At 42.6% G+C, this 17,257-nt stretch overlaps 1 protein-coding gene across 7 annotated transcripts in view; it reads right to left on the reverse strand.

Moving 5' to 3' along the window:
* NECAB2 (N-terminal EF-hand calcium binding protein 2) overlaps positions 1-17,257 on the reverse strand; it is a 441,556-nt gene that overhangs the window by 114,174 nt on the left and 310,125 nt on the right. For all 7 annotated transcript variants that reach the window (XR_009455239.1, XM_059713747.1, XM_059713748.1 and 4 more), the window contains 2 exons: positions 4,142-4,260; positions 1,466-1,545 (listed from right to left, as the gene is read on the reverse strand). Coding sequence is in view for 6 of the 7 variants with exons in the window: in XM_059713747.1 (XP_059569730.1) it covers positions 1,466-1,545; positions 4,142-4,260 (199 nt within the window). In the remaining variant the exon portion in view is untranslated. The remainder of the gene's footprint in view (positions 1-1,465; positions 1,546-4,141; positions 4,261-17,257) is intronic.

Genomic DNA, 17,257 nt, shown 5'->3' on the forward strand with positions numbered 1-17,257 from the left:
AGATGCTTCAGAGAAACACTGATAAACGGGTTACCCTGTTTTGACTCAAAAATCAAACTGACCTGTTTGGCTTAGCATGTACAAAAGTGTTGATGGCAAAGCTACTATACTGGCTCAAAACACCTAACAAAATGTCAAATGATAATAGTAACTCAAAAATCCTGAAGGCAAATTGAGTACAAGCTGACAAAAGAATATGGTTTAAATAAGCCAGTCTTCTGCCATAATCAAAACTGCCTTAAAATACACTAGTCAATCACTAGTTTTCTGGGGCCTGAATGCCAGAAACAGGGCTAATATCTGATTTCATTTAGAAGCATTGCTGATTATAATGACAGTGGCACACAGAGACACAATAATTGATAAGGGATGCTGAAAGATTGTACTTAGAAATGATCTTAGATCTGTTTTAAGTAAAGTTTAGTTGCAGTTCACATCTATTCAGGAGACTACTGAGTCAGAAGTGTCGACATCTTGTATAGTACATTCAAGTGACATGGGTTTAAAGTTTACAAAGACCTGATCCTACAAATGCTTATTGCTGTGAGGGTGTACAATCCAGAATAGTATATGGAAATGAAAAATGCAGTAGTGCCTGCTTGAAGGAGTAGGCCTGCATGAGGCAAATCTAAAGCCTTCACTTAAGCAAGCGGAGTTCTCTGGCAGCAGAACTACAGTAGTTTCTGTGCAGGGGCAGAAGGGAAAGGTGCCATTGCAAGGAACCTTAATACTGCAGCATTGTAATGGCAGAAGGAGGCATGGCTGGTTTGGAGAACTTGGTCATCTACCCTTGTTCATCCCTGCTGCATGGGCCCATAGAGCCTTTTTGTGGATCTAGAGGTCCCAGTGCAATCCAAATGTTGCTGTGATGTAGCAGTACACACAACCCAAAAGATAACAGTGACTTATTTTCATTTCCCCCAAACAAGCAAAGACATTGGTCTGGTTTGTACTTACCTAGTTCTGCTGGTACATGTTCTGGAGGTAGAAAGCAGCTGCCACTGCCATCCTGCCAATGCATATGCTCTTCTATGCACTTCTGGTGGCTCCACAGTAGCAATTGTACTGGCAGAGCACAAAATGCACACTGGGAAAGCATCAGCTGCCAAAGGGACCACAAGATCCAGGAGAAGGTGTGGGATCATTTACCTGGCCTTCAGCCAGATGATGGATGACAGCAGATGACTGCTTTTCTTCAGGAGAGTTGGTGTAACTCCACCAGCAAGAATGGGAAGGAAGAAAGTTTTGATGGTGCAAAGTTTTGGTGTTGGAACAGTGCAGAAAAGGCCACAGTAAATGAAAAAAAATGATTCCCCAGTTGCCACATGGTGTTGCTAATGACACGAGGCAAGGAAACTAATATTACGTCACAATTTTTAAATGGATGGCAACCCTTTGTCTCAAAATGAAGAATGATTAAACTTAACCTTTCTACTAACAAAAATCATTAAAAAAACCACATTACCTTACTCTCCAGTCTTCCAATCAGCTCAGCTAGTCTGTTAATCTGAGCCTCCAGTCCCTCTTCCTTAGTGTCTGAAGACCCTAATGAAAGAAATTAAGTAGAAATACAGTGAAAGAGAAACATACACATAAAAACACATTCAGGCACATATGCTTATACAGTTTTGCTGCAGTTTTGGATCCTAGATTGCAGAGTACATGATCAAGAGGTTTAAAAACAATCTGATGTATGGTTTTCCCTCAGAAAAGGACCTAATCAATTCCTACTGAATTCAACTAAAAGGCATTTAATTTCAATTTGAGTTGGAGGTTGGTGCTGACATTTGAGCCTACACTTAGGAAGCCAATAAAGCACGGGGACTTGGAAACCTATGTCGAGACATGATAACTGTGAAGTAGTTTCTCTGATACTATTTCTTGTGGCTTCTGTCCATAAGAAACTGGACACTATGTTGACAATACACCAGTGATTGAACTAGGGCAGTGGTTTGCAACCTGTGGTCCACAGACCCTTGAGGTTGGCAGACTATGTCTATGGAGTCCACAAAAAATGACTATGATCAATCAGAAGTATGTGAATACCCACAGTTACAATTCAAAGTGGTTTTCACCTCCATTCAAAATTTCCAAAGGGGTCCATACCTCCATTCAAAATTTTTTAGAGTTCCACAAATGAAACAAGGTTGAAAACCACTGATTTAGAAAGTTCCTGAATTAAAACAATGAGCTGCTTACCCTAAGCTAAAGGTCTCTAGCTGCAGCTGTAAGAAACTTACTATAATCTCCAGAGCAGACACAGGTGGGGACCTGAACACGGTTTTAGGATTTATTTTTGTGTCACTGAGTGCATAAACTACCCCAGGCTGGATGCAAACAGTTGACCTGTCTCCGGTTGCCATTTAAGGTTCCCTTTCAGTCAAGCTATTGCCTCTGTGAATTAGCTTGAGTTATTTATATTTATTACTTACTGTACTTTCCCTTCCTTGTAAATGTATAACAGAGGGTCTCTGTGGTCTCCTGAGCCATGGCTTAGTCTACAGCACAAGCAGAGTTGTCAATGCAATGGAGTAAAGGTATTCATGGAAATTTCAGATCACAGCCTAGTTGCAATGTTTGGATGTCAAAAATTCCCAAAGTTCTGGGAAGGGGTAGAGTTACACCTCTATATATCAATGCAATGGTCTCATTGGAATTAGTTCCAATTTTGTCTCTTAAAGCAGGCCCCTCTCTTAAAGAAAGACAGAGAACTATAGTTCAAAGTTACATTCAGGTTCATGTCACATTGATCCCCTACATGAGTCCTGGTTCCTTCTTCCCCACCTATATAACAAATACCCAGCTACATGCCAGATGGGTTTTCCCTAGGTCAACAACCACATTTCACTCCTTATACAAATGGTTACTCTACCTAGCAGGCAAATGCTACACATCTTCATCAGACTGGTAATGGCAGGTAACAGATGGGAGCACCTCTTGGCAGTCTGCTTGACGATCAAGTAGCTTTGCATCTCACTTAGAGAAGAGCAGAAGCAGCGGAGGATGAAGAGAAAACCTGCTAGTGAGGTTAAGATTTCTTCTCAATGACAAAAGTCAGCTTGTGGCTGAGAAACAATTTTTGTCATAGTCAGCAGGGTAGTAGTTAGACCATTGTGCTAATGTTGCTGGACATTTAGGTATAAGAGTTCAGGTATCAGCCCTGATAGCTTGGTGAACGCTTTGAAGTGAGTGTCTCATCAGGAAGGTCATTCCTGTGACAGGCTGTGTGGCTTTGTTGCTATGTGTTTGAGAAGGCGGATCAAGAGACAGCTTCCTGGAGATCTATAATAAAATCCTGCCGCTAATCAGAAAGAAAAATAGGGACGTCTCTTTGTTTCTGATTATACTAGCATATGGCCTTCTTTCCAAATAGCACTCTCCAGGAAAACCTCTCCCACTTTGGGGAGCTGCTTTGTATTTTTCTTAGGGGGAACTACATAATTTTCTACTTAAAGCAACAGATTAGTAACCAGGGCATTTTCTGCTTTAGCTCCAAGGGAGAAGGAGATAAAATGCTATGTCACTTTGAATGTCTGTGACATCTTATGACAAGACATCCCAACACATGAGCATATCAAAAATGCATCCTTGCTTTCCTTCAGGGGTATAGGTTGTAGCCGTGCTGGTCTAAGGATATAGGAAGACAAGGTTCTTTGAGTAAATCCTATATCTTTTATTAGACCAACTAAAATAGTTGGAAAAATTCTTTGCTAGCTTTTGTCTTTGCTTTGCTGGCACTCATCTCTGAGGTCCATCTAGCCAAGATATCATGAGTGAGACCTTATAATTAGAAGCTGTGGGTGGAATAGGGATGAGACCGTTCACCATGTCTCAGAATAATATTTTTTCAAGCTCTTTTGCCAACTGACATGGCAAATATGATGCTGACTGAAAGCATCAGGGAAACTGATGTGCAGCACCCCATTGTAGAACCCTATAAGGAAGTACAGCAGCTAGAGATGGGCTCAAACAGTTATGTTTTCATACTACTTTACCCAAAACTCTAAAATCTGAATGTATAACTGTAGTGTTAAGGGCTAATATTCAAATTCATATATAAACTTTCCCAGGTATCTGGAGTAGAATTAGAAAGTCTCATAATACAACAGCAAAATCACACAGAAAACTTAAACACACTCACCAGTCTGGAAGCTCTTCCTGTGCTCCTTGGTCATAATTCTGTTATTAGGGGAGTAATTAGGCACAGGGTTGTCATACCAAGTATCCATTATACCATGGCCAGATTTACTGTGGTAGTGCCTGCAATGAAAGAACATACAGATACTTAAAGAGATCTGAAAGAAACTGACTCTAGATAATCTCTGTTGCCTCTGTCTGTTCACAAATAACATGCTCCACGTTCTTTACCATGTCACTCCCTCCTGAAGGATGCTAGAATACCACCTCAGTAAAAACAACCTCCTGTTTCCTGACTAGAAAACAATTTGTTATCACCTGAGATGACAATTTTCTATAAATGGTTCTTTTCTAATGTCCTAATTTAGTTACCTCAAACATAATCCTACTTACGAAAAATTAGTAGCATTTGTTCTGCAACCTTTTCCTGGGAAGTTAAGTGCCCATGATGACAATTTCCAGTATTACGATGTTCTGAGTTTGCTGAAAAGTCATGTGATCAGATTAATTTTTTTATATCATTAAAGTGACCACTAGCCATTTCCAAATCTGATCACATGACTTTTCAGCAAACTCCGAACATCATTACAACAGAATCTCTTTCACCATCCATTCCAAAAGTATTTTTATGCAATGTTATCTCTTTGCAATCTAACACATCATTAATGTTCAGTGCTACTCCAGTACCTTTCTCTTGATTTCTTCCTCTCTGAATACCTACATTCAAGTCATGACTGATGGTCCACCATATTTCTGAACCCATAGTCCTATAGCTGAGTTGCTCAGGCTTCTTGCACAGAGTATTAAAACAAACCCTCTACCCTGTTTGTTTTTAGCTGAAAGCTCTTGTTATAGAACTCTTGTGCCCTTCTGAGAAAATAAACTGAAAACAATCAGCCTCCAAATGAGTCTCTCCCTTATTCTGTAGGCAAAAGTCAAAGAAGAGAGATGGATGTTATGCTATAACCAGAAGTTCCACAAATGGGAGATGCACTGGACACAGCAATGATTTGGAAGAATTCTCCTTGCACTGCACCAGAAACATTGTGCTCTTCAGACTTGGATTTTCCTTCTAGCTTTATAGAATGGACCCCTGGTCTGGCTGGTTGATAATGCTTCATAAACAACAGTACACTAGCTGTGGTGATACAGAAATGAGCATTTATAACATTTGTACAGATGCACCCTTTGAAAAAAAAGCAGTTTTGATCTGCTCAAAGAAAATGTCTATTCCTTCATATTAGATGGACTTGTGGGAAGGTTGAAGTCAGGTGATTTTCATGAAATGTTTAAAATAGTAATAAAAGTCATATGTGAGATCGGAAAATTTTTAGCTAGGTATACAGAGAATGCACAGCAGATTCAGAATTCATTTTTCAACTTCAAATATTTTATTAAAGTTAACGAACCCAGTTCACTTAATTGTGTTCTTGTTATTGCCCCAAAACATGCAGCAGAATAATTATTTGTGAAATGAGTGTAAATCAGATGTTTACTTAACCCTGTGGTTGGTTAGTTACCAAAGTTATGTGAAATTATGTTTGATCCCAGACTGGATAACTAATACACACATATACAATGTTTTCAATATTCCAAGACTAATTTAGCTTTCATAAATATGTAAAGCTTGACCATTTGATTGTTTGAGGAAAGCAGCTATCAACAGATTGCACTGACATTGACTTTTGAGCAATAATAAATTTTCATGGTAATGTTACCTCTCAGCTCCATGTTCTTTGGGAACCCTGGCACAGGATGCAGTCTGTCTGACTCACAAAGTGGGAGACACACGTAAAACCCTTCAGATAAGGGTGACAAGAGTGAAACAACTGCCCTAGGTCTTATTTGCATCTGAGATGGAACCAGATGACAACTCATTTACATGGGAGATGGAGAACAGAAAGCCTGAAGCAAAGACTACAGTGAATTCTGGGATCAGAGAAGCAGGGGAGTACTGAATAATGGGGAATCTGTGCTCCAAATGCTAATCAACCCATGTCTACACACACCAAGCTCAGCATTTATCAAACCAGTTCTAATCTGGATTTACAAAAGACTTCCCCCCCCACACACACACCTGTAAGTTTAATAGGCATCTTGGGCCATACTTTCCCCGGTCCCACTACAGGAGGCCTATTTAAATTTGATTGGTTAAAACTCGGTTGTCGGGTTAGGGAATGCTGAGGCAAAGAGACTGAGTCAGAGGGGATATGAACAACATTTGAACAATTGTAAAGGGGTTCATCACAGCATCCAGCCAGTTGGAGCCCTGCCCACAAGCGCTGTCATACTTTTCCCAGGATGACTGGTGGAAGTCCTCCCCCCACCCCAAAGGTTATGAACATTCCAATAATTGCTTTAAGTCTGTTAAAAGACTATAGTAAGTTCTGGAAAAGTCATGCTAAGCTGAGGCTTGTTCACAACAAGTAAAAATCCAAAACCCTGATGCTGCAAGCTATCTATTGTTTCTGAAGAAACTATGAGATCTCCCATCAGTATATATGCTATCCATAGGAATTTCAAGCTGGCTCCTAAGTGTCGGTTACTCCCTAACCTTATGTTTTCCCTGATTATCAATCAGTTTCTTGAAATGTTCCAAACCAGATAACCCCTTGTCGATAGAAAAGACAATGATTTACACTATTGAAAATGCTTTGAAGAAACTGAACTGAGGGTATAAAAATCTGTAAAAAAGCAGCAATGTATGTGTGTGTGCTTGAAGAGGAGAACTCTCTCTCTGTCACACACCACCCGATGTTCTTCTCGAGAGGCTGGAAGAAACAGATCGTCTCCCTTCAAGGATTGTGCTAAGACCTTCATCTGTCAGCATTGAAACCTGAGTGCCTTGGACTGGTGAGATCCCAGCACTCTCTCGCTCTCTCTCTCTTTTCTCTCTAGGCATAAATTTCTGAACCTGAACTGTATTAGTTAAGCTTGAGCTAAGTTTCCCCAAATACTTAGTGAAACCAGGGTAGTACTGTAATTGTTTGTGTTTGTTTTCCTTTGCATGTCTATTACTACTAGTACCATTATATATGTCATATACTTAGCAATAAATAACTTTTATAGTCAAACTGGTAGTAACTGGGTACATTTTTCCTTCTCTACTTCTCCTTCCTCACTTGCTATGTAAAAACATTTTTTTTTACCTAAGCTAAAGATCTCTGTGAAGCCCAAAAATACTGTGGGTTCTGCTCATCAAAAGGCTAAAGACTGGGACGTGCTGAGTTTGAAACAAATAAGGGGATCAGCTTTACAGGCTGATTGACCCAGTTTGGCTCAGATGTGCCCTTATGAACTGCATGCTGGCCCATGAGGGTGTCAGGTGGACACTCAGACAGATTCAGAGGTATTTTGTTTACCTGCGTGCTTGTGTCTAACTGCAGTTTATTGTTACTCTGATGAACTGATTCTTGGCATATGAGGGTATCAGCCTGTCCATGCTGATCAACTCGGCCGGGTCAGGCATGTCACGTTAATCTGTGCATGTTTGTGTGTATGACTGATTTTGTGACTGGAGGAACCAGACCCATTGAAACTGAGTCCTGCAAGATAACTCCATTGGGGGTGAGGACTTGCAGAAGGGAGATATACAGCTCTGTATAGAAACACAAGTAACACAAGCAGCACATTGATAGAATTACAAAGACCCTAGAAATGTATCCCTAATAAATGAGCACACCCCAAAGTGATGGGCAAATCTGGTAAAAGTAGGCACTTCTTCACAAATTCTACTCAGTTTTTGGATTTATAAGGGCCAGGTTGAAAGCCTGCCTCTCCAAAAGAATAGTCTGCAGAAGAAATCTGTACTTCTGGGGGAACTATAGTGTTCTGGTCACTGGACTTGACTTGCGTTGGACAAGTCACTTAATTTACTTGTGGCTTTGTTACAAACTGTGGAGAATAACACTTTCTTCCTCCAAACTCCTGGTCTATTTTCTTTGTTTAGATTAAAAAACTTACCCAGACTGGAATTGTCTGCTTACCTCCTAATGCAAAGAGCTAAGCTCTGTTGGACTTTTAGGTACAAGTGTAATACAAATAATAGTCTGACATTAGTATTTGAGCAAACGAGAGAAGGCCTTCAAGGATGACCAGGGGAACGGACAGACTATTTTACAAGAGGAGATTAAAAGGGCTTGACTGGTTTCTCATAACAAATTGAAGGCTGGGAGAGGACATGATTACTAACTTGTAAATGGATCAGGTGAGAAAACATCAGAAAAAAGAGCTATTTAGGCTAAAGGGTTATATTGGCACAGGACCAAATGGTCATAAACTGGCCATGAATAATTTTAGGCTAGAAATTAAAGGAGTGAGATTCCAGAACAGCCTTCCAACAGAGTAGTAGGGACAAGCAACCCAACTGGCTTCAAGATGGAGCTTGATACATTAATGAAAGATTAGATTATTTTGTTGCTTATAATTGCTACCCTTGTTGATTCATGAGGCCCCTTCCAGCCCTGCGTTGCCTTGTTCAGGACCATTTATCTGTAATCCTGGCAGAAAAATAATAATATAGTTGGTCAAAAATATTATGTTTTCACATTTTGTGGAAAAAGTGGAACAGGTTACAAGCACTCGAAACAGGAGTAAGTGCCAAAATATTAACACCAGCCCCTAGTTTACATAGGAGAGTAGTGTAATCTCAACTCTGAAGCAACAGGGTGGGTGGCAAACAAGAATCAGGCTCCACCACTGATTCAAGTTTGAATTAATGCTTGTTGCTTTGAACCCATTCAGTGGTTTCTAAATGATTATCTGTCACGTGAAATATGTTGAGAATTAGTAATACCCACAGAGTTACTTTCAAGCAAATCACTTCCTTTTAATGTGTGCTCTTCCACTGAACACCAACACTAAATGGCATGCATCATGGCTGAGGGAGAAGTAGGGTTCCATGACCAATTTGGGATTCAGCTGGTGAGCAGAATTCTTACCTAGCTATTACTGGCTCCAGCATATGCTGCAGCCTTTAAACTGGTCTCGTATTGATGGAGCAGCATGTCCATGGCACATGCCAGCACATAGCATTTCTTATTTATGCATCTGCATGCACGCACACACGCGTGGTTCATTTCTAGGACTGTTTCCATTGCGTTTGTTATGGCACAACACAAACTCTTAAGTCCCTCTGCCCCTCTGATTGACCAACTATAAATATACCGTGGAAAAGCTCTTAAGCAAACCACACCCAATCTTCCTGTGAATTCTGTCAAAGGGCTGGAAGGATTTGGATCAAAGGAGATGTACAAATTGTTAGCTCTACAACATTTCCAGACTGTCAGCCTGGAATCTCACACCATCTGCACAGAGCCTGCTCAGAGTACTGGGCTACCTAAACCTAGGCAGCTGGGAGATTTTTTCACCTCTGAGGACAGATCATATATAACTATAAATCACTTATTTTTCTCTATTTGTTTGATAAACAAGTCCTGTTGTGACTGAAAGGATGAATGAGGCAAGCTGTAAGTGACACCAGGACCAAGGTTTCTATGATCCCTTTCACAAAAAGCATAACTCTGTACTCTCCATACTGCTATAGCTTCTCTGGACCACCCATCTGGGTGCGTCCACACATGCAAGCACATGCACTTGCAGCAGCTCAAACAGAAGCAGTGCAAATTTGATCCGGGGCTTTTTGCCTCAGTGCACGTGCTTGGACATGCACTTTGTTGTGGAGCAAATTGTGCCACTTGGGCAAAATAACCCTGCCTGGCTCCTCCCGGATCTTCAACCAGGGGGAGCTAGAGCCCGGGGCCAGCACCTGTGCTGTCCCCAGCAATATAAAAAGCCGCCCTGGCAAGTAGCCCAGGGCTACTAGCTCTCAGGAGCTTCTGGGGTCCAGCCAATTGGTACCTGGGGACACTACCCCTTGTGCCAGCTGGACTACTGAAGCAGCCCTGGGCATTCCTTCTACCCACTGCAGCAGTCTGGCAGTGGGGGCTGCTGCCTGGCTGTGACCTGCTGCGCACCTGCCAGACTCAGATGGGGACTGCAGAGCCAGTAGAGGCATCTGCCCTTCTGTGCCAGCTGCCAGTGGACTGAGGTTGCACAGTTGGCCTTTGTGCAGCACTACTGCCATTTGTGCTCCCTGCCCGGCTATCTAGGCAGCTATCGCCCGGAAGATGTTCCAGGTGTGGTGGCCTGCTTTGAACTGTCAAAGCATGTCCTCCTGGCCCCATTTGGCCAGGAGGTCAGCCACAGCCAGATTGGTCCAAGGTGCCAGCTCTGAGCAGGCAGGGTCCTGCCACTGGCCTCCTGAGCAGGAATTCTAGTGTTCCCTATTGGAAAACTGAAAAATCCCTGATAAAAAAAATCCCAAAGTCACTCTGTAAAATACCCCAAAATCCATGGTCCTCCACAAATAAAGGAAAAGACCACTATAAAGAGAGAGAGAGAGAGTGAGACAGAGACAGCAATCAGTTGGACACTGTTTTATTGATATAGCTACAGTGTTAAAGCAAGTCTCTTATCTTAATAATAAAGTAAACTCTAAATACAGGTTTCATGAATTCATGAATACATTTTTTGCTGCCCTCCCAAAGAGCAATGGCCCCCACACAAGGGGTTGGTCCACACAAGAGCTATGGCCCACAACAGGGGATTCAGCCCCTACACAAGGGGTTCATTCCCCACGAAGGAGTTCAGTCCCCCAACAGAGGGTAGCCCCCACTCAAGGGCTACACCCTCCCAACAGGGGTTTCATCCCCCACACAAAGGGTTTGGCCCCCCAAAAGGGGTACGGCCCCCCAACAGAGGGTTCATCACCCACACAAGGGGTATGGCCCCCCAATGGGGGCCAAATGGCCCCCACAGGGGCTATCACCCCCCTCTGCAAGGCCCACATGCCCCACCCCAGCCCCCTGATTGCTGCCACACCTAGCCCCATCCCCCACCAGCTGCTGCAGCCCCCCCCATGGCTGCCCCACCCAGCCCCACTCCCACACTCCTCCAGACCCCCCCAATGGCTTCCCCACCTCCCAACTTGCACCCCCAGACCCCCAAGGCTACCCCCACAACGCCAGGCGCCATCACTTAAAGAATGTCCCCAGAAAAAGAACAGAAAAAAATGGGGAAAAAAAGCCTCTGTTTACCTAACAAGCAGGGTGCTTCAGGACCTCCTGGCAGAGCCCCCTGGGCAGCACAGGACAGTGGAGGGGCAGGAGGTCCCGGGCTGGGGCCTTCTCCACACTGTGCAGGTGGGGCCCCAGTCAGCCAGACGGCAGCTTCAACTGCCAGTAAGTGCTGGGGGGTTTTTTTGTTGTTTTTTTTAAAGTATGGAGCCAGACAGGGCAGGGGTCGGGGGCTGGGGGGGATGGTGGGGGGAGGGGCCAGCCCTGGCAGGGGTCGGGAGGCTCGGGGGGAGGTTGGCGGGGGGGGCGAGCTCTGGCAGGGGTCAGGGGAACTCAGCGAGGCTGGTGGGGGGAGGGGGACTGGGGGAGTGGGCGGGGCCATCAGGGGTCCCCCCCCATGGTCCCCTCCCCACTCCTCCAGCCCCCCCCGACACTTTATTCACCGGCATCGGAGTCCTGGTGCTGCAACATGTGGCCTGGCCAGCCGCGTGTTTCAGCGCCAGGGCGAGGAGTAACCATAGAGACACTCTGGGAGCCAGAGCGTCTCTTTGGAGGACCCAGCCTCTGGTTGCCTCAGGGCACAGTCTGGGACTGTGCTCTGCCCTGCTTTTTTATATTTCACTTTTTTTTAGACCCCTGGATATCCAGGGGTCTAATTTTCTCTCCGGGCTGCAAACCTGCAGCCCGGGGAACATTTTTTTGTTCCCCCACGTGCCTGTTGCCCCACCTCAAAAGGGTTTGAGGCGGGGAAAGAGGCACGTGCACACTCGTGTGGATGCACCCTCTGTCTTCTTTCACATGTGCCCATTATCTTCCATGGCCTCCCAGCATTGCACTTGGTCTGCCCCCTAGCCAAAAGGCTGTTCTGAGCAGCATCCAATAACCGTTTGCCTTTTCTTTCTGGTGCAGATTTCACACTGAGAAATCTTTCAAGGTAGTTAGTTGCCCCTCCTTTTTGCATAACTTGCCTCTTATGTCTCTAGCTCATTGCTGAGGACTTCAAGTGGGCTTGTATCCTTGCACTATGCTTGTATCCCTGGCTAGCACATTCCAGAGATACAGTGCTTAGCATAGAGTATGAAATAAATGACTTGACATTTGTACCAAAGTTTGCAGGCTCCATTCTTCTGAATATATCATTATCAGTGTTTACCCTGGTTAAGTGAGAGCTTTGTTTAATATATTTAGAAATGTGTGATACTCTGTCACTCCTTATAATAACCACTTACAGACAGTTGGCACAATCACCATATTGTACAAAGAAACAAAAGGACGTGTAAAATGCAAATGAAAGAAAGAAAAAAAAGTTCTGCATATTTGCTTAGTAGCCAGAGAAAAATGAATGTTTCAAAAGGAGACAGGATTTTCTCTTCTGCCTGAACCATTATTTTTATACATGTGCCTTGGGAACCAGCTGGCTCCAGGGTTTATTAATGGATATTTATATCTTTAGGTCAACCATTCTGGTTTATGCTTCAAAAAACAAAGTCAATAACTTCTGAAAAATAATCCTCAGCCCAGACACAATGAAATGGCTTCAGTCTATTGCCACATGCTCATCTTGTATCAAGTATCTTCACAATGAGGTCTCTTTGTCAGCCTGAAATGAGGACCGAATGAGCAAGAAGCCTGATATACTCTGTCCCAAGAACATCCAGGGAGGCCTGAAGTGCTCCTGCAGATAAAGACTGAAATTCTCCAGAGCTCTAAAGCCAACCTCCCTGTTACCAGACACACACAAGACCAACACACTTGAGCCAAACTATGGGATAATAATAAATGACTTATCAGAGTCACTGGCAACACAAATGCAAAGGATCCTGCTATATAGCCTTTAGGCTATAGCCTATATAGGCTATAGGAATGGTGACTGCAGAGACATGGTTTGCATACACAGGAAATAGAAAGCAGGATTATAGCATATGCTATCAAAAAAAAGCAGGATTATAGCATATGATCACTTGCACAATGACACCAAGGAAGGCACAGCAGCACAGGACTCAGTATTGGTTAACAATTAAAATACAAATTCTCCAGGGTCCCTTGGGATGTACTTTGCTTGCTAGCATGTGGTACAGCCCAAGCTGTCATGTCCTCACTGCTAATGTACCCACATTAGCTAGATTAGGCTAGCATTGGTATCCTAGCACTTGCTACACCTACACCTGCATGTACTGTATATCAAAGTACAGACATCCCAACTTTCACAGATACCTTCTTTCCCAGGTGTAGTCATTTCATACATATAGTTGTATAAGGCATATCAACATCTACAACATCCCACTGATAACTGCAGGAACTGAAGCATGGACAAATAACTTTACAGCAGTGCTCTTTATTGTTAGACACCCACTGTAAAGAGTGTGTTGCCTTTCCAAAAAAAAGATTAAAACACTTTCTACTTCTGCAGTTCATTCCCTCTCATTTGGAACTCCTGCCCCTTACTCCCCCAACTTGTTTATCCATGATCTGCTTCCTTACTCCTGCACTTCCTGTCTCTCTTGTAGCATCTCTTGGTGGAGGCTCCACTATTGAATAGAAAGCTTGCACCTCTATTAAGAACACTGCTGTGGCAGATCAGGTGCACCTAATTTCAACTGATCTTGGAAACTAAGCAGTCCTTGACCTGGCTAGCACTTGAATGGGTAGACCACTTTGGGATTCCAAGTACTGTAGATGCAAGGCAAGAGCTGTGACCAAACACTTGTCATATATAAGACCACAGAAATGGAATGAGGGGCCAGTCTTCATTAAGCTTTACCACTGCTGCTGAGCTGAGAGATGGAAGTAAAAGGAAAATAAGATGGGAGGACATTAATAAAAACTGCTGACAACAAGGGAGTTGAGAAGGTCCTGTGACCTGGTGGTATATCACAGTTTTAGAACAACCAGTTTGGTTCTCTCCCTTTTCCCTCACCTTAATCTGTTTGAAACTATTAGCACTCAAACATTCACTCTGTAAAAAATACAGCACGTTTGCAATTGCTTTAATCTTTGTATCTCCTTTCTGTCTCTGCTTTATTTACTCTAGGTTTTATCACTAAGTTCAATTCTACTATCATTTGGATTTAAGTGCAGACCTTGACAAAGAAAAAGCTGGAGATCCAGGAAATTCCCAGTCAAATTCTTTGACAATGTTTAGACTCAGGTTAACTATTTTAACATCTGCTCAGGCACAAAGTGCAGAACAATGCGACTCAATTATGCTTCATGTGATGTTACAACTGGGATGAGAACACTGTGACACAAGCTTTTTTTTTTTTTTTTTTTACTTTTAAGAATTAAATGGAACAGGGGTGGCCAACCTGCAAGTGCACACATGCTACAGGTGGCATGAGCAGCCTCTGCGTGTGGCATATAGCAGATTAGGGAAAGGGCAGGCAGCAGAGTGGCAGAGAGGACAGGGAGTAAACAGCAGAGCAGCAGATTGGGCAAGAAAAGGGAATTGGTCTATCACTCAGGGAGGGTACAGGGGTAATTTGTGGCATGCCCACCAAAAAGGTTGGCCTCACTGGAATACAATATTGTCCATGATCCCAGATTAATAGGACATTTTAGTGCAAGAAGAAAAAAAAGGTATATGTTTTTCCTCCTCTACTTATGAATTGATATCATTGTGTAGCAGGCAACATATTTGATTTTAATCCTATTCAATTGCTCTTCCCTGCTCTTTAAGTAAACAAGATAAAAATACAAAAAGAAAAGTGCACTGAACACAGATGGAGGTTAGTCTTAAATCTTAATGTTGGATGCACTATGTACCATAGTGACTCAAGTGCAACATTTAGCCTACTTCTGTATATCAAAGCATAGAATTCATGTTTATTTTATCTCAAGAATTTCCTAAAGCTGTATACATAAATATACACTATTGAAATCCTAAAGAATCCTAAATCAAATGAATGAGTAGCATGAGAAAACTTACTCAGTTTCAAAGACAGGGACTGACTACTGATGAACTCCACTGACAAAAGGCAGCCATCCCGAAGCTCCATAAACAGGTAAGTTGTTTCAGCCTACCACATAACAATTTTAAAATAGATTAGTGTGTACAATTATTTAAGTTGGAATTCTCCTGCTGTAGATAAGAGTTCATCATTAAGATGAGACAGATGGGAGTTTTTCATTGAGATGAATGTCCATTAAGGACCATTGGATAAACTACCAATTAGAAAATACAGGGTTTTACAATGAACTTTTGACTGGGTATTTTGTGTCTCTTTGAAGAATGATGTCATAATTATGCAGTTTTCCTATTCATTTGCTTGACAAATATTAAAAATGATCTTTAAAGAGTCTGTTTAAGATCTAATTGATACCTTTTCAGTCATACATTGTAGACCTTGTGCCAAATTCATGACTGCTCAGCGCAGTATCTGGGCCAGATATTCTGGGGAGTTCAGCTCCCAATTAAGTATCTAGAACAATGACCATCCAGCATTGTTTTCAAAAAGTTTTTCAGTTTTTCAAAAGAACTCAGCAGCCATCACAATGAAGAAGCTGGTCACTTATTTTGGTCATTAGATGGGAGTGGAGCTTTTTTAAAAATTCTAGATACTGTGTAATTGAAATGCATGCATAGTATATTGCAATTAATGCATCACAAAATGAAACATACAGGCTGTTATGGTTATTTAAACCGCCTCTTTTGATTATGGCCTACTGCAGTTATTAGAGTCTGGAAGAGGGAAAATGATCTTATGTGTAACACGCCTTATTGTCAAGGGAGCAATTTCCAGTCTCCTATTGTCCCTGAGATCAGCCAGTATATCTCTGAAGTTTGAAGACTTATATAAGTTAACAAATGCATCTGAGAGATGGTCCCAAAGCCAGACACTAGATAAAAATAGAGAACAATAGTAGAGGTACCAAGAGAAATACACGTCATTACACTGTATTTAATAATTCCACTGTCCGTCACTGAATGATACCCTGTCAATGGACAGGAAATTATTGAAGAACAGACAGTGATTTTTTTTTTGAAGTCCAATGATGTGTCCCATTCTTGGTATCTTTGCTATTGTACTTCCTTTTGCGGACCTCTAATTATATATATTTAGAGCATGTCTTTGTCTGTCTGAGATAATTTACTGGTTTTTTGTAATTGTTGAAAGCTTTACAGCATATGCCAATGAGGAAATAGCTATATTTTTTATTACATGTTCAGCCCAGACAGAAGTGGGGAAAACGGAATCACTAAAGACACCACAAATTGCTCCATCTGAACACTGACTTATTTCCTCTTCATTGTTTCCTACCCCTACCCAGTAGTGTAACTAGGGCAGGGCACCAACTAGAGGAGAGTTTTTATCATGGCAGGTGCAGCCTTGTTTCCCAGTTGTAGAAGCCAGGCAGGCACAGCTCCATGCCTAGTAGCATATTTGGGGGGAGAGTGGGTGGGAATAACACCCCCCATCCCAGGAGGCACAGCCCTATGTCTGCAGGTGTGGAGGGAGTGAATGGGGCACGAGGAGCAATCCCCAGGAGCAACCCAAGCCTGTGCTGCTACAACCATAGCTGCAGCAGTAGCAGCTGCCAATTGAGTGAGGAGAGCCAGGCAGGTAAGAGTTCTCTTCCTCTCCACTCTTCCCCCTTACCCTCACCTCTGCCCCAGGTGCTAAAAGAACTCATTATTCCTCTGCTCCCACCATATTGGGCTTTATGAAAAGGTTTCCTGAAGGCTGTGAGGAGGCTTCCACAATGACAGAGAGGAATGCTCCTAGTTATGTAAATTAATAATACACCCACCTCACCTGGGAAATATTGCCAGGTATTACTTGAGCTACTCAAGCCCACACACCTCCACTTCTGTTACCCGTATGCACACAGCATCTGGTTTCCTACATTGTGAATTTTGCATGATATTGCTGAAGCAACAGCTTATTCATATTAGCATAAAACCTTGTGAATCTCCTTTGAAAGAACAATGCTTAAAAAAATGGATACTATGGCAGAAGTAACTTATTCTCTGCAAATAAAAGGCAAGCTGTGGGTTGCTGGTAATTAGTAGGAGGTTAGTTTCATCAACCTTTGGGAAGGCATTC

This window comes from Alligator mississippiensis, chromosome 10 (genome assembly GCF_030867095.1).
Source record: "Alligator mississippiensis isolate rAllMis1 chromosome 10, rAllMis1, whole genome shotgun sequence".
In the NCBI taxonomy this organism is placed as follows: domain Eukaryota; kingdom Metazoa; phylum Chordata; order Crocodylia; family Alligatoridae; genus Alligator; species Alligator mississippiensis.